The sequence below is a fragment of the Eubalaena glacialis genome, chromosome 4 (assembly GCF_028564815.1).
Source record: "Eubalaena glacialis isolate mEubGla1 chromosome 4, mEubGla1.1.hap2.+ XY, whole genome shotgun sequence".
Lineage (NCBI taxonomy): Eukaryota > Metazoa > Chordata > Mammalia > Artiodactyla > Balaenidae > Eubalaena > Eubalaena glacialis.
Genome location: NC_083719.1, coordinates 179,194,832 through 179,222,116, shown reverse-complemented (window position 1 = coordinate 179,222,116; position 27,285 = coordinate 179,194,832). Strand labels below are relative to the sequence as shown.

The 27,285-nt window shown below is 47.3% G+C and overlaps 2 protein-coding genes across 10 annotated transcripts in view; both read left to right on the top strand.

Annotated features, from left to right (window-relative positions):
- Positions 1-4,251, top strand: part of SMARCA4 (SWI/SNF related, matrix associated, actin dependent regulator of chromatin, subfamily a, member 4) — an 87,125-nt gene extending 82,874 nt beyond the window's left edge. For all 9 annotated transcript variants that reach the window (XM_061190462.1, XM_061190465.1, XM_061190464.1 and 6 more), the window contains 4 exons: positions 142-243; positions 918-1,050; positions 1,243-1,385; positions 3,739-4,251. In XM_061190462.1, coding sequence (XP_061046445.1) covers positions 142-243; positions 918-1,050; positions 1,243-1,385; positions 3,739-3,771 — 411 coding nt within the window. In that variant the 3' untranslated portion in view covers positions 3,772-4,251. The remainder of the gene's footprint in view (positions 1-141; positions 244-917; positions 1,051-1,242; positions 1,386-3,738) is intronic.
- Positions 4,252-15,607: 11,356 nt separating this feature from the next.
- The window catches only part of LDLR (low density lipoprotein receptor), a 37,460-nt gene continuing 25,782 nt past the window's right edge, over positions 15,608-27,285 (top strand). Inside the window, exons 1-2 of the mRNA XM_061190459.1 lie at positions 15,608-15,811; positions 26,925-27,047. Coding sequence (XP_061046442.1) covers positions 15,745-15,811; positions 26,925-27,047 — 190 coding nt within the window. The 5' untranslated portion in view covers positions 15,608-15,744. The remainder of the gene's footprint in view (positions 15,812-26,924; positions 27,048-27,285) is intronic.

Sequence of the window (27,285 nt, the reverse complement as noted above, 5' to 3'; positions counted from 1 at the left end):
GGCGCCCCGCCCCCCCCCCCGGCACCCACAGCTGGGCCTCCGAGTCTGCACAGAGCCTGGGGGTTCAACCGTGACCTCGTCAGGCAGAGGGACGCCGGGCGCGAGGGGGCCCAGAGGTAAGGCCGCTTCTCCCGCCCACAGGAGCGCATCCGCAGCCACAAGTACCGCAGCCTCAACGACCTAGAGAAGGACGTGATGCTGCTGTGCCAGAACGCGCAGACCTTCAACCTGGAGGGCTCCCTGGTGAGCAGCCCCCAGCCCCGGGTGACACGCCCCTCAACCCCCTGCCCATGAATTGACTGGTTTTAAAAAAGATTCCCTCCAACTTGGACTATTTTACTCATTACAGAAGCAATGTGTGTATATTACTGAAAAAATAGCAGAAAATAAAAACAAACTAAAAAGAGGAAATAGACTCGGTGCCATCCATCCATGGTGACCCTGGGTACAGTCTGCGTACATCTCGGAATCTGTTTTGAATTCACTCGGGGACTCTCTTGAAAGGAATCCTATGCTGTGTCCCATCCTGGGATGGAATTCATGTACACACACAGCCTTAGCCTAGCAGTTTCCCTAAGTGTCGGGATGGGTGCCTCTCGGAAAAGAGATCTGATAGTCATATATTTGAGGGAAATGCTGGCTTCAACGAGGGGCACGCTTTTCTAATGTTACAGCAGACTCTCTCAGAGCCTTTAAAAACGCGCTCAGTGCAATTCTTCAAAGGGAGGGGGGAACGTGTGGTTATTTCTGAACGAACACGCCTGACCTTTTGTCTGGGACCACTTCATCAACCTGGTGCTCTCTCGGGCACCGGCTGGGAAAGGATTACTGAGCTGTCCCTCTGCCAGGACTGGGGCCCAGCGGGCGGGGAGCTCCCCAGCAGGCCCCCCACCTGAGCCCCGTGTGTTTCCACCCAGATCTACGAAGACTCCATCGTCCTACAGTCGGTCTTCACCAGCGTGCGGCAGAAAATCGAGAAGGAGGAAGACAGTGAAGGGGAGGAGAGTGAGGAGGAAGAGGAGGGCGAGGAGGAAGGCTCGGAGTCGGAGTGTGAGTGCGGGCGGGCGGGGGGCAGGGGGGTCGCGCTGGGGCTGCAGCCCATCCTCGGGGTGGGGGGAGGCGGGGATGGGGTCACACCCACCTGAGAGGATCCAAAACCCGCACGGCTCCCGGACGCCCCTGGCTCCGAGGTGCCATGCTCTCCCGAGCTCACATCTTCTTTCCTCCTGGTCCCCACCCCAGCTCGCTCGGTCAAAGTGAAGATCAAGCTTGGCCGGAAGGAGAAGGCCCAGGACCGGCTCAAGGGCGGCCGGCGGCGGCCGAGCCGTGGGTCCAGGGCCAAGCCGGTGGTGAGCGACGACGACAGTGAGGAGGAGCAGGAGGAGGTAAAGCCCCCAGAGCCCTGGGGCAGGCGGGTCACTGGACGTCCACCCTGTGCCAGGTGCTGGACCCTGTTACGAGGCCCCGTGGGGGGGGGGGATGCTCCAACACCCCCGCTCCCCAGATGGGGAAACTGAGGCTCAGCATTATATGGCGTGGGACTCAAGTCCAAGTCCACGCGACCCTAGAAGCAGTGCTCTTGGAGCTGGTGGGCATCTGGGCTTCAGGCAGGGCATCCCAGCCTGTTCCTGCTGCAGCAGCCTGCAGAGCTGCCTACGCAGGACACCAGGGCTGCCGAGCTCGGGCTGGCAGTGTTGGGGCGGGAGGCGGTGAGATCGGAGATGCCGCCAGCGGGTCCCCATGCCCACAGCACAGGGCCCTCCAGCCGCCAGGGCTGCCATGGTGTCCTTACTGCATGGGGCACATGCCGTGCACCCCTGGTCTCTGCTTGTGGCTCTGTTCCGGCCTGTCTAGAAGGATTTCTAAATAATGGTAGTGGGTTAAAAAAAAGCAAGGAAAAAACAAAGGTCCCATAATCCACAGTCATAAAAACATTGTGGAGCAGACCCCATGAACGGGGCTGTGAGCGGTGTCTCGGTGATGGGCCCCCTGGCACAGGCTGCCGTCCCCCGCACACCAGGGAAGAGCTACAGGAGCATCAAGCCTGGGCAGTTTCGTGGGCCTGGGGGCAGGAGCAGACCCACTTAGTGGGTTTGCCCTCTGGCTCTAGCCCGGATGCCAGGCCCTTCCCTGCTGTAGGGCCTGGGCATTTCACTTCACTTCTGAGCCTGTCTCCACTTCTACAAAGCAAGGAGGTCAAATGGATTACACGGGGTCTGGCTCCCGCAACAGCCTGACAAGCACCATTTTGTTGTTTAGCGTTAGTCTTCTTTTTTTCTTTTTTAAAATATTTTTTTATTTATTTGGTTGCACCAGGTCTTAGTTGCAGCACGCAGCCTCCTTAGTTGTGGCATGCGAACTCTTAGTTGCAGCATGCATGTGGGATCTAGTTCCCTGACCCGGGATGGAACCCGGGCCCCCTGCATTGGGAATGAGGAGTCCTAACCACTGGACCACCAAGAAAGTCCCTCGTTAGTTTTCCTGTATAGCTATTTGCAGTAGCAGCAAAACCAGGTGCCTTGGGACTTCCCTGGTGGCGCAGTGGTTAAGAATCCACCTGCCAGCTCAGGGGACACGGGTTCGAGCCGTGGTCTGGGAAGATCCCACATGCCGCAGAGCAACTAAGCCCATGCACCACAACTACTGAGCCTGCTCTCTAGAGCCCGCGAGCCACAACTACTGAAGCCCGCGCACCTAGAGCCTGTGCTCCGCCACAAGAGCAGCCAACGCGATGAGAAGCCCCCGCTCACTGCAACTAGAGAAAGCCCGCGTGCAGCAATGAAGACCCAACACAGCCAAAAATAAATTAATTAATTAATTAGGGGAAAAAAAAAAAACCAGGTGCCTCAGAATAAATCTGACCATAGACATCCATGGTCTTATGGGGACGTTAATGACATTGTGAACACGGGGAGTGGTGGCCCTTGTTTCTGGAGAGGAGGGTCTGGGCTGTAAAGCTCCCCATCTGCCCATCTTGATCCAGCAGGGCTTCTGTGGCCCTTGCCAAGCTGTTTAAAATGTTTATACAGGGCACTTTCCTGGCGGTCCAGTGGTTAAGACTTCGCCTTCCAATGCAGGGAGTGTGGGTTCGATCCCTGGTCAGGGAACTAAGATCCCACATGCCTCGTGGCCAAAAAACCAAAACATAAAAAACAGAAGCAATATTGTAACAAATTCAATAAAGACTTTAAAAAAAAAAGAAAATGTTTATACAGAAGAGCAGAGATTTTACGTGGTCAGGAATCGCCAAGGTGGTTTTAAAGCCACAGGTCAGGGGAATTCCCTGTCGGTCCAGTGGTGAAGACTTGGCGCTGTAACTGCTGTGGGCCCGGGTTCCATCCCTGGTCAGAGAACTAAGATCCCGCAAGCTGTGTGGCATGGCCACAAAAATAAAAATTAAAGCTGCAAGTCAGGGGCACGGGGACAGGCAAACAACAGTGGGACAGAGCAGGGAAGGCCCAGCAAGCCTCCCACGTCCCGAGGAAGAGTCGATGTGGACGCAGGGGACAGTCTGTGGGAGAACAGTGACGTCGGGGTGTGGCCGTGGCAGCAGGGGATGAGGGCAAAGGCCAGTCCGCACCCAGCCTCACGGAGCCAGTGCTGCCCGCTCCCTGCAGGGCAAAGCTGTTCTGCTGCCTGCCTTGGTGGTTGAGTGCATCTAAAGCCGAGGTCGGCGCCAGGCGGGGTGCTCCTGAGGACGGGGCTGACACACGCTTTCTCCTCCTGTCCCCCCTCCAGGACCGCTCAGGAAGTGGCAGCGAGGAAGACTGAGTCCCGACATTCCAGAGTCTCAACCCCGAGCCGCTCGTTCCAGATCTGAGATGGTGGAGCCCTTAGCAGTAACGGGTAGCAGCAGATGTAGTTTCAGACTTGGGATAAAACTGTATAAACGAAAATCTTCCATATTTATACAGCAGAGAAGATGTAGGACTGTTTGTGTCTGGCCCTGTCCTGGCATCAGTAGCGTTTGTAACAGCATTAACTGTTTAAAATGAGAAAAAAAAAAAAAAAGAATTATGAATTGGGGAACACGCGACACCTGTTTTTCTTTTCCTTCCCTGGCAGTACTGTTTCGGCCGCAGTTTGGAATCACTGTAGTTTAAGCTGTGGATGCATGTGTGTAGCCGTCCACTCCTCGTACTGTATTTTATTGGACAGGTCAGACTCGCCAGGGCCAGGGGTCCGCAGGCCCGGCGGGGGTATGTCAGTGTCACTGGATGTCAACAGTAATAAATTAAACCTACAACAAAAGTCTTGCCTTCTGGTGGACTCATTCCTGGCTCCTGGGGTGGTGGTGAATGTCCGCTGCCACCCCAAGCACTGTGAGGCCCTGGGGCCCCGTGTGGGGCGTCACCGTATCCGGGGCCCTGTCCTCCCATCACCAGATCCCAGGGGTCCCATTTCACAGGGGAGGACACTGAAGCCCAAGCAAAGGCAAACACCTTGCCCAGGCCTCACACCATCTGACTGCAAGCCTGGGCTCTCTGGCTCCCTTACCACTGCCATTCTCCATCATGCGTTCAAGCCCGCCCTGTCATGCAGGGAGCAAACAGCTCAGTCCCTTCCCCTCTGCAGCTAAGGTGGGGTCGGGGAGACAGTCACATAAACAGGCAGGTGCAGGACTTCCCTGGTGGCGCAGTGGTTAAGAATCCACCTGCCAGAGGGAGGGGATATGGGGATATATGTATACGTATAGCTGATTCACTTTGTTATACAGCAGAAACTAACATAACAATGTAAAGCAATTATGCTCCAATAAAGATGTTAAAAAAAAAAAGACATTAAAAAAAAAAAAGAATCCACCTGCCAATGCCGGGGACACGGGTTCGAGCCCTGGTCCGGGAAGATCCTACATGCCGCGGAGCAGCTAAGCCCATGTGCCACAGCTACTGAGCCTGTGCTCTAGAGCCTGTGAGCCACAACTACTGAGCCCGTGTGCTGCAACTACTGAAGCCCGTGCGCCTAGAGCTCGTGCTCCACAACAAGAGAAGCCACTGCAATGAGAAGCCCGTGCACCACAACGAAGAGTAGCCCCTGCTCGCCGTAACTAGAGAAAGCCCACGTGCAGCAACAAAGACCTAAAGCAGCCATAAATAAATAAATATATTTATTTTGGAAAAAAAACAAAAAACGGCAGGTGCCACACAGCAGTCAGAGCCGTGACACAGGAATCCCAGGGCACTGTGGGATCCCAGGTTATCAGGGAGAACTCCCAAGTCCAGAACTTACTTTGGGTTCTATTCTATAGTTTTTGTCTCTTCATTAAGATCTTGTATTCGCGAGTCATTGTCATCATAGTTGCCTTTAATTCTTCAAACACTGTTCACTTTAATTCTTTGAACATATTTTTATTGACTGCTGTGAAGTCCAGCATCTGGACCCCTGGAGAGAACGTTTCTAGTGACTGCTTTTTTCCTCAGGGTGGGTCACACTTTCCTGTTTCTTTGCATGTCTTGCTTTTTTTTTTTTCAAAAATGGACTTTTTTTTTTTTTTCCTGCCTGGCCTGTGGGACCACAGCTCCCCAACCAGGGATCGAACCCACGCCCTTGGCAGTAAAAGCACAGAGTCCTAACCACTGGACCCCCAGGGAATTCCCTCAAAAATGGACATTTGGAAAAAAAAAATGGACATTTTTAAATAATAAATTTTAGCAGCTCTGAATTCCAACCCCCCACAACAGGGCGTTGTCCTGGCGGCATTTTTGTTTTGTTTTAGTTGTTTCTGAGCTGACTCTGTAGGGTCTCTCTCCCCCACTGTGTGCAGCTGTTTATGTCTCTGCTCGATTTTTGAAAGTTATTGTTTTTCATTATCTTTAAGCTGACTCCCTCTCGGAGTCACCCCTGGGTCAGCCTAGCTTCAGGGTCGGCCAGTGATGGCACACAGGTTGTGCTCAAACCCCTGAGTCAGTCAGGCCCTGTGCCAGGGGCCCGTGCTCAGGCAGTTTGCAAGCCAGACCTGCCTTTGCTTCCTGCCGTCCCTCTTGCGTCTTCTCAACGTGTGCACACGGCCTCCTGCTGAGCAGCTTGCTTGGATTTGTGGGTTGACGGGGCTCCCTCCGGCTCTCGTGCAGCCTGGTGTGTGCACACGGCTTTCCAGACCCTCAGGATACAGGGGGCCAACTGTTTCATTCTCCAGACCTCCTGATTGAGTGCTGACTAGTTTACCCATCTGCAACCAGCATCTCAACCTCAGCTAGTTAGGAGACCTTGGCCTTCCCCATTCATTCCACCCTGAGATCCCTGCTGTTTCCAATTTGCCCAGTGGCCTGAGGTGTTACTTGGCTCCTAGTCAAGTCAGCCCTCTCCAGCAGTGATATTCATGGCTTGTCCAGTCCAATAGGAGCTGGGAGGCCAAAAAAACCATTACCTCCCACTGCTCTTACCTTGCCATTCAGTAATTATTTTTGAGTAAATTCTTCTTAATTTGTCTAATGCCTTTGATTAATCTCCAGAATCCTGAAATGGTTGTTTTTGACAACTCTGTCTAGTTTTAAGGTTGCTTTTATGGAGTGGATTTGCCAAGATACTCATGTCATTTTGAAAGTCCACATTCTTGTGTGTGAATGGCTTTGACTTCATTTTAAGAAATTTGAATTTATTTTAATGTTTACAGAAAAGCAGCTCACCTTGATTTCACGGTATTTAGACTGAGGCCAATTTAAAAATGTGTCCCTTGAGGGGGCAAAAAGTATATGTGAAATTTGAGTAGGAGAAAAGTGTTTGTCTGATATAGTTTGTTGGTGAATAGATGGCAGCAAAATCCAAAATAATACTTATTTGCCATGAGTTCATACCTCTCTCATGTCAAAGTCTGGAGTTGGTGCCTCACAGTGTTGGAGAACAGCTCCTTCTCTGTCTTGTTGCTTTAGTACTTGCCACCCCTATGTCCAGCATCACCTCATGGCCCAGTATGGCTGCTGGTGCTCCATCTATCCATTCCACATTCCAGCCATCAACAAGGAGGCAAGGGGAAGGAGAAAGGCCCACCATCCCTTAGAGACCCTCTCTGGAAACTGACACTTCACTGTCTCTTATGTGCTCGTTGGCTACAACATAGTCAAATGGCCACACCTAGCTGCACAGGGAGCTGAGAAATGCAGCCTATCTTCTGGTGCCTATGTGACCAGCTAAAGTTGTGGGCACACCACTTGCTCACTGCGTGCTTTGAGGTGGTTAGCACCAGTTTTCAGATGAGAATACTGAGGCACAGGGAAGGGAAACATTTGCCCCAGCCTGCACAGCCAGTCCTAGAACCAGTGGTTGTCAAGCCCCACTTGCCTTCCTCCCACATTGGGTGGTCATGGGTTTGAATCCTGGCCCTGCCACGTCCAGGCTATGTGACTTTGGGCAGTTCTCTGCACCTCTCTGAGCCCACTAGGAGATGAGAAACCAAAAGATGCTCACGGAGGTTTCTTATTTCTTTCTTTGGGCATTTCTGTATTTTCTACGGTGACAATGAAAAGAGAAATAACTGAAGAAAAAAAATGAAGGGCATCAACAAGAGGAGCTAGTTGGGCTGAACACCCAACACATGCAAAGCCAAGTGTGATGGTGACCCAGGAACACGTGGGCTGTGCTGGTGGTGAGAGGTCATCCCCCTGGCCTGGCTCTCCCACGTTGACCTTGGCCTGAGGTCCTGGAACCAGCCTGGCCCTCATGTGGACACTGGCCAGGAACCAGGGACCTCTACCAGCCTGAACTCCTGTCGCTCCTGGTGACAGCTGCTAACTGCCTCCCCACCACCCCCCAGCGGCCTTTGCTCTCAGCACCCATCTATCTGGACAGTCCTTTCCCCTCTATCTCCGCCCGGCTGGCCAGTGCCTTCCTCCCCCATTTATCCCAACAACCCTGAGGGGTGTGGACTTCACTCCCATTTCACAGATGACACAAGTGAAGTTCAGAGAGGTTGAGACACTTGCCCAAGGCCACACAGATTTGGGCCCAGGTTTGTGGGGGCACAGGAGTGAGTCCTCGGGGGCTGGGACCTGCTCCGAATCTGGAGGAAAGGCCCTGGGTCTGGGAGGGTGAAATGGCCCCTGGAAAGGGTGCTGCATTGAGTAATGTAGCCAGGTCTGTGTCCTCAGGGAGTCAGGGAAGGCCCCAGCAAGACTTGGGTGAGCAGGTCCCTTTGGCTGGAATGCCAGATGGTCAGGGCATGATGGGAGCCCCTGGGGTGCCCTGACACAGCTAGGACTGGGAGGGGGGCAGTCAGGAAGAGTATGGAGCATCACATGTGACAGACGGCCACAACAATATCTCCCACCCCGTATGCACTTCTAGAACCTTGCAACTCCCCCACCAAGACATGGAATCTAATTCTCCTTCCCTTGACTTTGGCTTGGGACTCTTGGTAAGCAGTAGAGTGTAGTAGAAGTGACAATGTGACCGCTAAGAGTGGGTCATACAAAGCACCACAGTTTGTTGGAACACTCCCTCTTAAAGCCGTCAGCTCTCATGGAACAGCCCAAATGCCTAGAAGCCACCATGTTGTGAGGAAGCCCAAAGAAGCCCATGCCGAGAGACCACCAAGAACACAGGAGGAGAAAGAGACGGCTGGCCAAAGCCCACCTGTGTGCACCTGTGCAGATGAGCCCTTCCCACCTTCCCGACACAAAGAAACCATTAGAGAGAACAAACTGATTGTTGTTTTAAGCCACTAAGCTGTGGGGTGATTTCTTACACAGTGATAGCAACTGGAACATCCTAAAACAATTTTTCAAATGACATGGGTCTAATTAAGCTAACATGGAAAGATCTTTAGAGCAATGTTAAGGCTAGGAAAGCAAGCTACACAATGAAATGTCCAGCAAGATGCCTTTTTTTAAATTAATTAATTAATTAATTTATTTATTATTTTTGGCTGCGTTGGGTCTTCGTTGCTGCGCGTGGGCTTTCTCTAGTTGTGGCGAGCGGGGGCTACTCTTCGTTGCGGTGCGCAGTCTTCTCATTGCGGTGGCTTCTCTTGTTGCTGAGCACGGGCTCTAGGCGCACGGGCTCAGTAGTTGTGGCTCATGGGCTCTAGAGAGCAGGCTCAGTAGTTGTGGCGCACGGGCTTAGTTGCTCCAGGGCATGTGGGATCTTCCCGGACCAGGGCTTGAACCTGTGTCCCCTGCGTTGGCAGGCGGATTCTTAACCACTGCACCACCAGGGAAGTCCCAAGATACCTTTTTTTTAGCACACACAGGGTCTCAGATATTTGCTTTGGACCATGTCACTGCCACATAAACATTTAGAGAAAGTTCTGTCGGGATATACCCCCAAACGCACTATATCCTGAACAGCTGTTACCCCTGGAAGCAGGGGACAAGAGGATGGAGTTGGGAGCTTCTCCAAGCTAGTGAGATTGTGGACACATGTCCATTTTAAGACCCATTTCTTGATTCCTCACCAATGTTTAATTCAACAGAATAGTTGGTTTCTAGTTTATGTCATGGTCTCAGAGATTTCTGCTTCAATGAGGCCATTTGCATCTTCCGGAGCATTAATACTGACAAGGTGCCCAAAGCCCAACTCATCGTGTTCCTCCCACACCTGATTCCGCTTCTGTGTCCCCACCTCTTAGGTGGCTCCAGTGGCCCCAAGAAATCTAACTCAGCTCTCATCCCTTTCCCTCAGCCTCCTACATCCAGCCCGTCCCCCAGCTCAACCATTCTCCTTTCTAACCACCCACCTCTTCTCCATCCTTGGCCCCTACTTGGTCCACCACCGCTGCCATCACTGGTCTGGACCAGTGTGGTCCACTCCTCCCTGGTTCCCCAGCTCCCACCCTCACTCCCCACCAGTCTTTTCTTCCACATGGCCAGAGACTTCTAAATTCTTCCAAATCCTTGAGCACACATGGGGCCCTGATCATCTGAGCCTGGCAACTCTCCAGCCAGGCTTCCTAAACCTCAGCCACACTGAAATTTCACACCACACACTTACAGGTGTTTGCACATGCACGTCCCTCATCCCATAATGCCTCACTTGGCAAATCTCCTTCCCCTGAGCCTCGTCTCAAACATCATTTTCCTGCCCCTTCTCACCTTTCGTTGACAATCTGTAGGAGGAAGCATGTAGGCATCCCCTGAAAGAAGCCCTCATTGTCATTTTGATTTGCATTTCTCTGATAATTAGTGATGTTGAACGTCTTTTCAGGCCCTTATTGGCCATTGTTATATCTTCTTTGGAAAGGTGTATTTAAGTCCTTTGCTTGTTTTTTAATTGCGCTGTTCGTTTTGCTGTTGTCGAGTTGTAGGGGTTCTTTATATATTCTGAATATTAATCTCACCAGATATAGGATGTGCAAATATTTCCTCCCATTCCATGGGTTGCCTTTTCACTTTGTTGATAGTGTCCTTTGATGCACTTTAGTTTTTAATTTTGATGAAGTCCACCTTATTTTTTTTCCCTTTATTCTGTATGCTTTTGTTGTCACAGCCAAGAACTCACTGCCAAATTCAATGTCATGAAGTTTTACCCCAGTGTTTTCTTCCAAAAGTTTTATAATTTTAGCTCTTACTTTTAACTCTTTGATCCAGTTTGAGTTAATTTTTGTATATGGTGAAAGTTAGTATGCAAAATAATAAGTATCATTATTTTGCATGTGGATATACAGTTTTCCCAACACCGTTTGTTGAAAAGACTGTCCTTTCTCCATTCAACGGTCTTGGCACCCTTGTCAAAAATCATTTGGCCATATATGTGAGGGTTTATTTCCAGGCTCTCTATCCTACTTCATTTGTCTGTATGTCTGTCTTTATGTCAATACCACACTATTTTGTTTGCTGTAGCTTTGTTGTAAGTTTTCCAATCAGGAAGTGTGAGACTTCCAACTTTGTTCTTTTTAAGGTCATTTTGGTTATTCAGGGTATCTTGAGATCCATATGAATTTTAGGGTAGATTTTTCCATTTATGCAAAAAACATCATTGGGAATCTGATAGGGATTGCATCAAATCTGTACATCACTCTGGGTACAATTGACATCTTAACAATGTTAAGTCTTCCAATCCATGAACTTGGGATGTCTTTCCATTTGTGTGTGTCTAATTTCTTTCAACAATATTTTTTAGTTTTCAGTGTACACATCTTTCACCTTCTTGGTTAAATTAATTCCGAAATATTTTATTCTTTTTGATGCTATTGGAAAGGGAATTGTTTTCTTAATTTCCTTTTGGATTGTTCCTTGCTAGTGTATGAAACGTAGCTTTTTTGTGTGTTGATGTTATATTCTGCAACTTTGCTGAATTCGTTTATTAGTTCTAGCAGGTGTGTGTGTGTGTGTAGACTCTTTAGGGTTTTCGACATATAAAACTTCTACTTCGGGCTTCCCTGGTGGTGCAGTGGTTAAGAATCCGCCTGCCAATGCAGGGGACACGGGTTTGAGCCCTGGTCTGGGAAGACCCCACATGCCGCAGAGCAACTAAGCCTGTGCGCCACAACTACTGAGCCTGCGCTCTAGAGCCTGTGAGCCACAACTACTGAGCCCACGTGCCACAACTACTGAAGCCTGCGCACCTAGAGCCCGTGCTCCACAACAAGAGAAGCCACCGCGATGAGAAGCCCGTGCACCGCAACGGAAAGGTAGCCTCTGCTCACCGCAGCTAGAGAAAGCCTGTGTGCAGCAATGAAGACCCAACGCAGCCAAAAATAAATAAATAAAATAAATAAATTTTTAAAAAGTAAAAAAATAAAACTTTTACTTTTTCTCTACTTCTTCCTTTCTTATTTGGATGCCTTTTATTTTCTTTTAATTGCCTAATTACACTAGCTAGAACTTCCAATACTATGTTGAATAGAAGGGTTGAAAGCAAGCATCATTTTCTTGTTCCTGATCTTAGGAAAAAGTCTTTTTACATTTTCCTAACCAGGGAAATGTTTCACCAATTCAAGCTAAATGAAAATATACTTTTTCTCTGGTAGCCTTCCACATCTCATGCCAGAAGTAGCCTCTGCACTCTCCATCTGGCACCATATGGGCTCGTGTTTATATACACATCCTGCCCTGTTCTCTTTCCCGGAGTCCTTGAGGATGAGGTGGTGTCTTGGTCAATTTTGAATCTCCCCAACTACAGACTTGGGGCTTTCTCCATGTTCTCAATACAGGTTTACCTTCAAGTCTGGTGTTCTGCTTGAAAGGAAGGACAAGTAGCCCAGGACAAATTTGAGTTCTGAATTATCAAAATCCCAGCAATAGTGGAATTCAGAAGCAGGGCATCTCTAATGTTGTTGTAGCCACACCAGCAATAATATCTCTTGGACTTCCCTGGCAGTCCAGTGGTTGAGACTCTGCGCTTCCACTGCGGGAGTGGCAGGTTCGATCCCTGGTCAGGGAACTAAGATCCCACACGCCACGTGGTGTGGCAAAAAACAAAAAACAAAAAAACCCTCTCACTTTCATTTATTTATTTAACCCTTACTACCACAGGGCGCTGGATATATAAACCATTGTCTCTGCCCTCACATGGCTTATAGGCGTTTTTGTGGAGATAATTGATGGCTACCGAGTCAAGGCAAGTCTCTAATTGCACCTACTGGAAGGCACCAAGGCACCTGCAGTTTCTCACCCTCTCTCTGCTGACTGCTGGGTCAAAGGCCAGATGGCAGCTACGAAGGCTCACCTTGGTCAAAAGACCACACTCCTTTGTTCAGAGACCTATTCTGGTCTGAGTCTCCTGGTGAATTAGAGAGGTGTAAAATAGGACAAAGAGGGCTGTCCATTAATTAGAATGAGGAAAATGCCTGCCCTGGATTTGGATGACTTTGCAAGCCTAGGAATTTTCAAATGAAGTGGATTCCATGGAAGGATTGTTTTTAAGTTCCTATGAGAAAGAAAGTGATAAATGGAATATTTATAAATGGAATGGAATATTTGTAAATGGAATATTTCCTGCCATATCAATAGACAAAGGGTGTCACAGTCATCAACGATTGAAGCCCTCCAGTGTGACCCGGTGAGCCCTGAGGAAACTCAGGGCTGGAAAGAATACCTGCCATCTAGCAGCCAACAGACTGCAACCACTCGGGAGATGGTGAGCCCTGAGGAAATTCAGGATGTGAAAATACAGGATACTGGCCCCAGATAGCTGAGGTGCATATCAAAGGAATGAGTTCAGTGAGCCCGGAATTTTACATCTTCCCATACAGAGAAAAGTGCTAAATTCCTTAACTTGAGATATCTGGTTTTCTTTAATTAACAATAATCTTTTTATGTTCAGACTACCTGCCCTGTGTTACAAAACTTCTATATAACCTGGCTCCCCCCTGCCTCGCCTCCTCAGAGCAGTTTCTCAGAGCTATCTGAAACGCTGTCTCCCAGGCTGCAGTCCTCATTTTGCCCCAAATAAAACTTAACTTGCAGCTCTCATGTTGCGCATTTTTTTTCAAGTCAACAAAAGTGTTCCCTAAAGAAAAGAGGCGAAAAAAAAAAAAAATGTAGTTGCAAAGACAGCCAAACAAAACAAAGCAAAACAAAACAGGGAACCCATACACTGTGTCTATTATGTGCCAAGCAAGCATGGCTCCAATCACGTTTATTTATTTATTTATTTATTTTGACATTTAAAAAAATGTATTTATTTATTTATGGCTGCGTGGGTCTTCATTGCTTCGCGCAGGCTTTCTCTTTCTGTGAGCACGGGCTCACAACAGAAACTGAGCCAGTGAGGTCTTGCAATTTTTCTGAAGGGAAATCACACCTAGGGCTCCTGACTTTTAAAATAAATAAATAAATAAAAAAGGAGCATATGGTGTAAGGAATTGGAATTGGTTGGTGACACATTCATAAATGTTGCAACTCCCAGAACTTGCCTGTCCTTGTAAATTTCTCCAGGTGTTTGCTCAGGATCTCATTTTGACCCTGATACTCAACCTGCCAAGTAAGGGAAGTGGCATTACTTTCTCTCCCATATTTATTTTACCTCCCGTTTTTAATTTTTATTTATTTTTAAAAAATTTTATTTATTTTTGTCTGCGTTGGGTCTTCTTGCTGCACGGGCTTTCTCTAGTTGCGGTGAGCGGGGGCTACTCTTCCTTGCAGTGCGCGGACTTCTCACTGCGGTGGCTTCTCTTGTTACGGAGCACTGGCTCTAGGCGCACAGGCTTCAGTAGTTGTGGCACACAGGCTCAGCAGTGTGGTGCACAGGCTTAGCTGTTCCGCAGCATGTGGGATCTTCCCTGACCAGGGATCGAACCCATGTCCCCTGCATTGGCAGGTGGACTCAACCACCGAGCCACCAGGGAAGTCCCTATCTCCCATTTTTTAATTGGCAAAGCTAAATGACTCGGGACTTCCTTGGTGGTCCAGTGGGTAAGACTCCGCGCTCCCAATGCAGGGGGCCCAGGTTCACTCCCTGGTCAGGAAACTAGATTCCGCATGCATGCCCCAACTAAAGATCCCGCATGCCCCAATGAAGATGCAGCATGCCACAACTAAGACCCTTCACAGACTGAATAAATAAATAAATAAATAAATAAATAAATATTAAAAAACAAAACAAAACTGAGTGACTCACCCAAGTTCTGTCTGATTCAGAAGCTGGGGCTCTTTACTGCCAAACACTGTCTATAAGTTTCTTCCCCTGGATTAAATCACTGTTGTTCTTTCTGTTTCCTCTCTGCCTCTTTTCTGCCTTCTTTCCTGGGTTTCCCGTAAGCCTGCTGAGAGGTAAGTAGGCCTTGCCAAACTCAGTTTGTAAAACCTCAGAGAACTCTGCTCATTCCTGAGGGAACCCTCCAAAACTACCAAACCCTTTACTGGAGGCTTTCTGGCCAGGGGCCTCTGCGAAGTTCATGAGTCTCCAAAGAGACACCCTGATTCTTGAAAGCTGTTCTCCAGCAGCCCTCTGTGGTTTAGGCAATCGGGTTCAGTTCTGAAAGCTCTATTTTGTTTTCATTTTGCTTTGGGGAGAGGCTTTGGGCCTCTCTGTTTATTCAACTCCTTCTCCTAAAAGGATAAATCAATATTTATGTCCAGACCCCAGGTATTGGGTCAATTGATTTTAGAGGTGTTTTTGCTCGTAATTCATCCAAGCGCTGGATCCCACAAAACAAAATCAGTTTTTGGCTGTACTTTCGTGACGATTTTATTTAAATGCCTCATTAATAACTGTTTATGGGGTGATTTGGAAGAACCCTCTAAGACTATATATGACGAAACAGTTAAAATCTATAAACAATTCCTACAAAGGAAAAGGCAAGGAGAGACAGAGATAGGGGGGTGTAGTTTCCAACATCTCTAGTTTTTTCCTTTTGAGTCAGAGGGGAGATGTCATTGGCCAATTAGACAATTTGGAAGGACAGGTGGTTGCTAATCTTCTTTGGGCACCAAAGAGAACGTAACAATTAAAAGTGGAGAGAAATGTAAGGGAGATCCTTCAGGAGACGCGCATTTCCATTTGGGGGTGGGCGTGGCGGCGGCTCCTCTCTTCAGGGGCTACCCAAATGGGACACATCCGGCAGCCTGTCCAGAAGCGGCTTTGGAAAGGACTGGAATCCGAGTCAGGGCTTCACGGGTTAAGGAGCCCATGTCACATCGGCCGTTCCAAACTCCTCCTCTCGAAACTCCTCCTCTCGCAGTGAGGTGAAGATGTTTGAAAATCACCCCACTGCAAACTCCTCCCTCTACGGGAAACCTCACATTGAAATGCTGCAAATGACTTGGGCCCCGCGTGCAGTCGCGTCAGGGTCGCGCGAAGCCCGGGTTTCCAGAGCGGACACAGAGGACAGCAGCCCGGCCCGGGGCGTGACAGGCAGAGGCTGGGAACATGAGGCTCGCGGGCTGCGAGCTGCGCTGGGCCGTCGCCCTGCTCATCGCTGCGACGGCGGGTGCAGGTAAGGCTGGCTCCAGAAGCCCGAGCGGGGTGCGGGTGAGCCCGCTAACTAGGGGAGCCCCTTGGTAATTTTTTTTGCGGGGGAAGAGAACGAAAAATCATTCCACCCTTGAGAGACTTGTGGGAAAATGGCACGAAATCCTTCCCAAATGGCTGGAGGGAGCACTAAGGGGAGAGCGAGGGTTGGGAGGGTCTGAGGGATCTGGGGGAGTCAGGGGAATGCGGGATGCGGCTTTCCCCCCAAGTCAACACCCGATTGCAGACCCTCTTGTCTTAAAGCCGGGTACGCGGGTCTCCACCAATGGGGGGAGGAACCCCCTTCCAGAGTTATTCTATGGGTGAGAGTGACCCGAAACCCGGCTGCTCAGCCTGGTCCCTGGCTGCATGCTCACGGGAGTCTGAGGGCGCGCCCCTGCGCCGGTTCACTCTCAGGGGTTACGGCGGCGGTCAAGTTGGCTTTGTGCTGCCCAAGGGCGCTGCTGGCTCCCGGAGCCGAGAGGAACGCGTCCATCGCGGACCCCGCACCACGCTTCCGCCCAAGGGCACCGCCTTCAGCCCCGCCCCCGAGCTCCCATAGGGCGCCATTCGAACAGGCGAGCCTCGAGCCACTCCCCTTGACCAATGGGAAGCGGTGGCTGCGGAAGCGCGCGCGGCGCCGGGCGGGGCTGGCTCAAGACTAGCGGCGCACCTCGTTCTCGGTGAGGAGGTCCAAGGAGATTCCTCAGGTTGGTCCCAGCTCCTGTCACAAAGGAGGCGTCACGTCCCGGGCCCCTGGAGAAGCTCTGCTAGCGTGGCCGAGGCGCCCGCCGAGCGCCTCGGCCCCCTCGGCGAAGGCCTCAGTTTTCCCCTCGATCTGTGGCGAGGCCTTCGTCCCCACTTTGTCCTCGGGGGGCCGCCCTCACCCAGCCCTCCCGGGACATGTTCGCAGACGTGCCCCCCAGGCCACCCTCAAGGCCTTGTTTCCTTGCCAGGCTGAAACGTTGCCTCAGAAACTCCCGCTCCTCCTCGATCGGATGCGAAGGGCACTTCGCGGAGACCTTCAGCCGAGCAGGGGCAGGGACAGAAAGTCAGGGACCGGATGGACCGTCCCCTCGGGTTGCCTTGTTTGTTCAGAGGCGCTGAATGGGTTCAGCTGAGCTGCCCACGTGACAACATTTCGTTTTAGAGGGTTTGAAATTTAGATTTGGGCAAGAGGCTAGTTGATGCACCGTCCTGAGTTGTCTACTGGCTGCCAGAGGCATTTGACCTCGCTCTGGAAAATAGAGAAATGGTCCTTTTCCTACTTACAACCAGCTGGGCCTAGAAAAGGATTGGGATTGTCTGATTAACAGGATGCAGGAAGCTTTTTTTTTTTTATTGGCAGGGAGGTGGCTTTGAACTCTTGGAATCAGTACCTGTGACATCAGTTTCCTCTGGGAGGAGAGGAAGGGAGGTTGCACATGGCAGAGGATTACTGTAATAATTCAGCCATTCAGTTGTATGAAGCAAAGGGAGCGTGGCTTGGTCAAGAGACACTTGATTAGCCTGTATTTCACACGTGATCCACTCCTTTCCTAAGAGGAAATGATGGCAGTGAAGTCTTGAGCAAGATATGTTGCTTGCTTCAGTTTCCTCTTTCACTGGGTGGCGGAGGATCTGGTGTATTTTGGGTCTCAAGGAGGCTGAGCGTCTGGTGTGTTCCCCAGGCTCCTGAGAGCTAGCTGGCAGCTACTAAGTATCTTCTCTGGTGTTAAAGCAACGATGTACATTTGTAGCAGCTCTGACTACTCCGGTTTGCCCCGAGGGGGAGGGAATTTCTTGTCTGTTTCCTCTGGGAATGGAAGTAATTGGAATCTTAACTGCATGCTTTCCCTTAGCCAGATCAAAATCAGTTAACAGTTGTGTGTGGAGTCTCAAATATGCCAAGGACACATCCAAACTCAGAAAGTAGAGTGGTCCCGCTAAGAGTTGTGTCTGCTTTAGCAGCAAGCCCCAGGGTTATTCATTGATCATTGCCAGGTATATTTTTCTTCCAGGGCAACACTGGCAAAAGATAGTGTTTCTGAGACTGCAAATCTTTAAGAGAAATATGTGCCTCATTCTGTCTTTCCACAGTATTCCTGCTCTTATCTGTAGGGTTCCTCCCCTGATAAGACCCAATTCTAGATGCCTTTTTTTGCTCAGTGCTTGGATGGCCTTTCATATTCCACATTAAGTACATTAACAGCAACCACACTCTGCCCCGCTGTCAAGCAGGAGACCATGTGTTGCTAAGACACTGTGGAAGTAGCCAGCAGTGAACAGTGATAGAAACAGGCTACCCCTCCCCAAAGGCAACAAAATCTACCATCGAGAGATCACCCTTGGGGAAAATACCTTGACGACACCTCGTGTGGAAAAGAGCACTAGTAAAAGGATGTCTCATTCATTTCCCGCTGAGTCTGTTAGCTCCCGCCATTTCTTTCTTTTGTTTTTTTTTTATTATTTATTTATGTATTTATTTACTTATGGCTGTGTTGGGTCTTCGTTTCTGTGCAAGGGTTTTCTCTAGTTGCGGCAAGTGGGGGCCACTCTTCATCGCAGTGCGCAGGCCTCTCACTATCATGGCCTCTCTTGTTGCGAAGCACAGGCTCCAGACGTGCAGGCTCAGTAATTGTGGCTCACGGGCCCAGTTGCTCCACGGCATGTGGGATCCTCCCAGACCAGGGCTCGAACTCGTGTCCCCCGCATTGGCAGGCAGACTCTCAACCACTGCGCCACCAGGGAAGCCCCCCCGCCATTTCTTTTTCAAGAAAATGATTCCATGTATTATTTTGATTTCCCTGAACAGCCACTATCTTCAGTAACAGAGGAACGAAAACATCGAAAGCATTTACCACCTCATTTGTGTGCTGGAGAAAAAGCAGAAATGTGTATTCCCCTTTTCTGTTTCGATAACGTTGTTCCTGACCTGTCATTCATGACAGGAGAGGTCTAAAGGGCTAGAGTTTAGTTTTTTTTGTTTTTGTTTTTGTTTTCTAAGGGAGGGTGCAGTGCTTATGTAATTTTAGGCATCTCCAGCATGAGGAGATAAGGGATTGGGAGCTCCAGTTTGCTTTTGCTGAAATTCAAATGAAACTGACAAAGAAAACCCAAATCTTGCTTCTGGAACAGGGAGAAAACAAGAAAGAGGTGTGGTTTCTTTGGGCTGTAGTGTTTGAAACAGGCCTAGTTCTGACCCATGGTTCAGGACTGTGTTGCCTGCTGTGGAGACACCCATCTGCTGTGCTGTCCCTCCGTGCTCACTGTTCCTCATCCCCGTCCCCACGAGCAAGGCTATGGGATTTATTTCCCAGCTGACCGTTCCCTGTAACGGTGAAATCCATTCACTTTTCATTTAAACACTGCCTGGAGCTGTTGGCCAGCTTTTGGATGACCTGTTCAGACAGAAATAGGTAGTAGTGGGGTCTTCCTGTTGGTGGGGTCTTCAGCCGTCTATGACAAGCAAATATTTGATTCACTGTTGCCAGGGGAAGGCTTGTTATCCAGGGAAGGGGGTTATTATTCTTTAAAGGGCCATAAGATGTTTTAATATTTCTAACCTTTCCAGGAGCACATTTTGTGTGTAAGATGATTCCTTGAGCAAAGTGGATTAGTGGTAATCAAAACTGCAATGGCCTGGTTGGGAGAGGGGATGATAGAAGGTCCTCCTCCGGGATCCCCACTGTGAATGCCCCTTGCCTGAACTTCCTTTTTTACTTTTTTCTGAGAGTCCTGGAATTCTGATTGCTTTTTGCCCACCCTGTGTGCCAGGATCTAGAAGTGAGTCATTTCCTTTTTCAGGCATGATCACAATTCGGTTGTGAGTCAGTGGGGTGTGGGATGTATTGTAGAGGCAACTCTGAGGGAGATATCCTGTTTGGCTCATTAGCTGGGCGATGCATTTATCAGTCTGTGTTCTGATAGCAGTAGGTTCCAAAGCTCAGCTCATTCACTTCTCTTGAATGAATGGGCTCTCCACTGGGGCCACCTCCAGCCTGGCCTCCTTGTAGTTCAGTTACCAAGTTCTGTTGATGCTTGTCAACACTCTTTGTATTTCTATCTTTATCACCTGTAGCCTCCTTGTAGCCCCTCCTAATCTCACCTGACTGGTTTCCTAACCTCTGGCAGGAACCTTGGACATGATCTTTGAAGACTCAGAGTTTTCATTTTGAAATTGAGTTGTAATTGACATACTATAAAATGGACAGATAAGTAAAGAGTTCAGTGAGTTGTGATAAACATCTGCTTCTATGTAACCACCTCTCATTAGGATCTAGAGAATTTCTCACCTCCCAGAAAATTCCCAGAAAGCCATTTACACCCAAGCCTGTCTGTCTGAGCACCTCACTACACTGCCTCTCAGGGAGTCTACACAAAAGTGCTGGGTGAACCATCAAAGTAGAAATGGATGAAGGGATACATTATTCTTCCATGGATCCCTTTACCAGAAATGCCAAATCAGGTTTCTCCATCCGTGCATGCATATTTGAGAACTCAAATACATACATATACACACATGTACACATAAATACATAAGTAAGTAAGTAGCTGTTTTTTAAAGAATAACTTTTACAAGGAAAAGCAACCCAAACGTTAGTTTCATTGTGCTCCATAGACTCCAGGGCAGTGAAAGATGATCTTTTTGCAAGGTTCTCGCGAAGTCCTAAAAATGCAGAACATTCCTTGACAGCTGGAATCAGGCCATGGAAAGTCATCCACCATCATCTTACCTTTTCCTGGCATTCTGTGGCTGCAGTAAAAGGTTTCCTCCCTCTTGTATAAATGTAATACACTCATCTGGGTAGTGGAACAGTTTACCAAAGGAAGCCAGAGGAGAGTGATAAAGTACAGCATATGGTGTCCCATTTCTCCAGGAAGGTGGTTTTCAAACTGGGTCCCAGAGCCCCTGACCCCCATAGCCCTCAACCCAGGCTCAAGATTGGATTCAAGGCTGAGTGAAATGTTCAAGGACCTCCAGAGGTCTCTGGCCTTGTCAACCCCCATCGGAATGACCAAAGCCACCAAGAGCCGACAAAAAGGGAGGTTTATTGAATCAGGGGAATTAAGGCTAATGCCAGCGATAGGCATTGACTGATATCTTAGTTCTTTCACTTAATCATTTTTTTCCTTTGTTTAAAAAAAAAAAAAACAAAAAACTCAAGAATAAAGCATTCTTAGAAGAAAACCAAACAACCTGAAGTGAATTAAAGAAGGCCCCTTGCCACTATTTCCTATGCAGAAGCACAGATAAGACTTTGTTTCTTCCAAAAATGGGATCACACTGAAAACTATTACAAACTCTTCCGCCCCTTGCTTTTTTCCCCATTTAGCAAAATACCGTGGGCAGCTTTCTACAATGTCACAACATAGGATGATTGACATCACCTTTTTCAGTGCCTCTAAAGGATCTGCATTATCATTAGGTATCGATTTTGCATGTGTGGCTACATATTTCCATTTGAATATAGGCATACCTTCTTAAGTTAGGTTATGTATTAATTATCTATTGCATATCAAATTACCCCAAAACTTAGTGGCTGAAAACAAGACAGATTTATTATCTCCAAGTTTCTGTGGGTCAGGAATTTGGAAGCAGCATAGCCAGATGGTTCTGGCTCAGGATCTCACATGAAGTTGCCATCTAGATACCCCAGGAAAAAATATATTTGCAGGGGCTGCAGTCATCTGAGGGCTCAGCAGGGGCTGAAGTTTCCCTTCCAAGATGGTGTCCTCAGTGGCTTTTCACAGAAGGCCTCAGGCACTCACTGCATGGAGCACCTCAGCGTGTGCAAAGGGCTTCCCCCAGAGTAAGCAATCCAAGAGATTCTGGAGGAGGCTGCAGTGGCTTCATGATGTAGGGTCAGAAGGCACACCTCATCACGTCTGCCGTTTTCTATATATTAGAAACAAGTCCGGTGTACACGCCAGGCGTGGGGAATTAGGCTCAGCTTTTGGAGGGAGTGTCATGGAATTTGCGGTCATATTTTAAAATACCACTGGGCTTCCCTGGTGACGCAGTGGTTAAGAATCCGCCTGCCAATGCAGGGGACACGGGTTCGAGCCCTGGTCAGGGAAGATCCCACATGCCGCGGAGCAACTAAGTCTGTGAGCCACAACTATTGAGCCTGCGCTCTAGAGCCTGCGTGCCACAAGTACTGAAGCCTGTGCTCCGCAACAAGAGAAGTCGCCACGATGAGAAGCCCGCGCACTGCAACGAAGAGTAGCCCTCACTCGCAGCAACTAGAGAAAGCACTCACGCAGCAATGAAGACCCAACGCAGCCAAAAATAAATTAATTAAATACATAAATAAATAAAGATACCACCAATTGTTCCCCCCTTTTCTCTATTATAAGAAAAGTTTTAGGGACTCCCCTGGTGGTCCAGTGGTTAGGACTCCGAGCTTCCACTACAGGGGGCATGGGTTCGATCCCTGGTCAGGGAAGTAAGATCCCGCATGCCACTGGGCACGGCCAAAATAAACAAACAGAAAAAGCTTTGGACCTCTTTTGAACTTGACATTGTTATACACCTGTGTTAATATTTCTTCTGGGTCCCAGGGACTTTGCACTTTAAATTTTGACAGATTCTGCCCTGTTGCCCTCCTCAGAGGTGGAATGTGGAAGAGTTCCACTTTTCTAAAATCTTTCCCCGGCAAAGGTGACGGACCCGGCCCTGATTTTTGGCATACCTATTGAACAAATTTTACTGTGACTGTGTCAGGCCTTGGGCTCTGACGGTTTCATGCTGAAAGGATGAAAAAGACATTCCTTACTCTCAAGGAGTTTAAGTCTAGGCTGGGGGATACACAATAAACAGATGCTTTCGATACTGTGTGTTAGGAGTGAGAAATGGGTGTTTTAGGGGCTCACGGGGGTGCCAAACCCAGTTTTGGGGAAGATCAGCTTCAAAGCTGAATTGTTAGGGACTTCCCTGGTGGTCCAGCGGGTAAGACTCGGCACTCCCAATGAAGGGGGCCTAGGTTCAACCCCTGGTCAGGGAACTAGATCCCGCATGCCGCAACTAAGAAGCCCTCATACTGCAACTAAAAGATCCTGCATGCCACAACTCAGACCCGGCAAAGCCAAAATAAATAAATAAATAATAAAATAAATAAATAAATATTCAAAGTTGAACTGTTAGCCAAGCAAACAGGTGGGTGTTGGGAGGGGGCTTTGCAGCAGAGGGGACTGCAGGGATTTGGGATCTGAGGTTGTGAAATTTTTACCAGATCCAGTACGGAGGCAGAGAATGCCATTTCCATAAGACTGTAATTCACACTGCTTTGGAGTGGGGACAGTTGGTGAAATCTGGTGACCTCAGGGCCTCCCTCTTCCTTGTTTATAGAGGTTTCAGGATGGCATTTTATGGGGAAAACAGATGTCTTGCAGATGGGTGTGTATGAAAGGAAATGGGATGGGTGTAGGGAACACCGGCCATCCATCCGTGAGCTTGGAAAAGAAGTATCCAGGCATGTTCTTTTGCTCCCTTCCAGCTGTGGGCCACCTTCACCTCTCTGCCACCTTATGTCTTGACTTTAACTTAGATGGAGACCACACTTCCATTTTGGCTAAGAATGGGATGAGTTGGAGATTCATAGCTCTTCCTTCATCATCATAAGGTCTGGCTTTCACATGCCTTCCAGCCCTAAAGACTTGTTTCCCCACTGATGCTCCCCAAATCTTTATCCACATTCACTGTTCATTTTAAAGAACTGCAGTGGGGACTTCCCTGGTGGCACAGTGGTTAAGAATCCGCCTGCCAGTGCAGGGGACACGGGTTCGATCCCTGGCCCGGGAAGATCCCACATGCCACGGAGCAACTAAGCCCGGGTGTCACAACTACTGAGCCTGCATGCCTAGTGTCTGTGCTCTGCAACAAGAGAAGCCACCGCAATGAGAAGCCCATGCACTGCATCGAAGAGTAGCCCCCGCCTGCGGCAACTAGAGAAAGCCCGCACACGGCAACGAAGACCCAACATAGCCAAAAATATTTAATGAAGAAAGGAAGGAAGGAAGAAAGAAAGAAAGAAAGGAAGAAAGGAAGAAAGAAAGAAAGAAAGAAAGAACTGCAGTCATCTAATGTATGTCACCTTTCACCTCAAGGACTTGGAAAAAAATTACCTTCTTATTTTGGGATTATATTCAATGTAAAAAAAAGTTGCAAAGATATTACAGAGAATTCTCATACCCCTCATCCAGTTTCCCCCAATATTAACATCTTACATACTACAGTACGTGTCAAAACTAAGAGATTAACATTTGTATATTACTATGAACTCCAGACTTTCTTTGGATTTCATCCATTTTTTTCCTTAATGGCCCTTTCCTCTTCCAAGATCCAATCCAGTATTTCACATCACATTTGGGCCCTAAAGTCTTTGATCCTAGTCTTAACCAGTTGGTCTCCCAGCTCTTTTAATCGCATACCCTCATTGGTTAAAAAAATTTTGAGGAAGTCCTCCCTAATATAACTATTTATCATATACTGTACTAGTGTATGATGTACATTACAAACCATAACTATACAGGAAAGCAGAAATGTTAAAAAGGTGAGATAAAAATCAGACACACAACATTTAAAAATATCTTGTTATTCGTGATGGCTTCCTACTATAGTTAGTTAAAATCTGAAATCATGATGTAGTCAGAGCAAGTGTTTTTTTGCAAAAGTGATTCAGATTCTTTTTCAATTTCTTTTCTCTTATAGGTTATTGCAAGATATTAAGTGTATAGTTCCCTGTGCTATACAGTAGGTCCTTGTTGGTCATCTATTTTATATATAGTAGTGTGTATATGTTAATCTCAACCTCCTAATTTATCTGTCCCTCACCCCTTTCCTCTTTGGTAACCATAAGACTGTTCTCTGTGTCTATGGGTCTATTTCTGTTTTGTAAATAAGTTCATTTGTATCTTTTTTTTAAGATTCCACATATAAGCAATATTGTATGTTATTTGTCTTTCTCTGTCTGGTTTACTTCACTTAGTATGATAACCTCTAGGTCCATCTATGTTGCTGCAAATGGCATTATTTCATTCTTTTTTATGGCTGAGTATTAAGGGCAAGTTAATCATTAGCAATTGGGCACAGAAGGCCACATTTCAAAGGGTGTCCTTGATCATTTTGATTTTTTTTTTTTGGCTTGACCTTCTATCATATCTGATTAGGTCTCTTTTTATCTTGTATGCTGAGGGTCGGAGGGGCAAAATGCTCATTAATAGGAATAAACTTGGGACATCCCTGGCAGTCCAGTGGTTAAGACTTTGCCTTCCAGTGCAGGGGGTGTGGGTTCGATTCCTGGTCGCGGACCTAGGATCCCACATGCCTCGTGGCCAAAACATAAAACAGAAGCATTATTGTAGCAAATTCAATAAAGACTTAAAAAAAAAATAGGAATAAACTTGTCAATGCTGCCATCTAAGGTCGGGAAGTTTGCACATTTACATCCACTCACAGCTCATTAGCTTAAACTCAGTCCCATGGCCACACCTAGCTGCAAGGAAAATTGGGAAATTATAGATCCTCTTTTGGGTAGTGTGCCCAGCTAAAACTTGAAGGTCTTAATAATATGGAGAAGGAGGAGGAGAACAGATACTTGGAAACATTCTTCAGTAGTCTCAGAGCTAAAGAATTATTAATGGAAATTCTTTTTTATTTCTTTTTTTTTGCAGGCAACAAAATTTTAATTTACCTGTAACCGTTTACTAGACTAAGTGTAGATGATTCACGTTTTCTAGGCAATACCACCATGGATAAAAACAAATTATGGGTGTTTAAAGAGAATATCAAAGGAAAAAAAATCTAAATACATAAAAAGCCCCAAAGTGTGTAAGATCTTGAATCTTCCTCTCCCATATCCAGAATGAAGGAAGGAGAGACTTCTCCCATGAGAAGAATCATTAAAGGATCTACTGTCTTCTGTTCTTTTTGTCTGGAGTTTTCTCCCAGACAACGCATTCATTAATTGCCTTTGTGCAAGATGAGCTAATGAAAAAATTTTGCACAAACCATTAAACTCTTTTTTTGGTTACGGCTAACATTCAAAATAAATTAATAAAAGAAAAGACATTCTTAATCTTCTTACAAAGGTAATGAAAAATATAAGAAATGTAGCCATCAGTTAAAACTTCTATTTTACATACTATTTGCCTTCGGAACATCTGACTAATCAGGAAAATCCTGTTAGCTTCTTTTTTTGGGGGGGGGGTCTTATTTCCTTATCCTGAGATGAACCAGATCATAATTTTTATTGACTGCATTACTTTAGATTACAAAGGGGATCAAAGTTTATGTTTAGAGATTAAAGGATTAGTACCAGGTTTTACCAACCAATAAAAGTTTGCTTTGATCATAGGTCACACATAACAATGCATTCTAAATCAAAGCATGATATCTAAAACTAAATGCAGTCAATATTATTTTGTTCTCTTTTCCAAAGTGCAAAAATCATATATTTTAGAAAACTTCCCAAACACTTACTTTGTCCTCATTTTTATCTCAAAATCCAAGTCTTTGTTTTCCTAAGGAAAGTTTTCTCTTGATTAGATCTTTTGTTACTGTGTCTGTCCCATTTCTTTTGATCTGACTTTTAGTTATATGATTATCTTTTCTGCTGGATCTCTGCTCACTGACCTCTACATTAATAATTTCTCATAATTTTTATCTCTTTATAGTTCCTTTCTACCTACTGGAGAAAGCTTTTCAAGTTTTCCTCCAGCTTAATGCTTTTACAGCCTCAATTTTCCTTGGTACTGTTTCCAATACAGATTTGTAATATGCTAAATAATTTTCTTTTCTTTGTTAATGTGCACCCAGTTTCTAATATTTTGTTCCCATAGACCAATGGATCCATACTTTGGACTCAACAACCATGATGCCAAAATCTCATATTGGGGACAAATCTCTCTTTTGGATGTGTTCTTTGCATCCTCCACGATACTTAAATTTCGGTTCATGAAATTTAATTTGTTGTGTGTGTTTCATTTCCTGGGAACTTGACTGTTACAGTAGGGTTGTATTTCTGGTTCGTTCTTCAGTTGGCAGGAAATAGACACAGGGAGCATGGTCGTTTCTAATCCTGACCCTGATCCTTCCTTCTCCTTTCCTTCTCTCTCAGTGGAAGACAAATGTGGGAGAAATGAGTTCCAGTGCCGAGATGGGAAATGCATCTCCTACAAGTGGGTTTGCGACGGGAGCGCTGAGTGCCAGGACGGCTCCGATGAGTCCCAGGAGATGTGCAGTGAGTCCCCTTTGGGCGTGACACGCGTCCTAACCTTTTTTTTTTTAACTCTTTTTTTAAAAATTTAAGTATAGTCGATTTACAACGTTGTGTTAATTTCTGCTGTACAGGGATTTCCCTGGCGGTCCAGTGGTTAAGACTCCACACTTCCACTGCAGGGGGCCGGCGTTGGATCCCTGTTTGGGGAACTAAGACCCCGCAAGCCATGACACAACAAAAAAAATTTTTTTTAATAAAT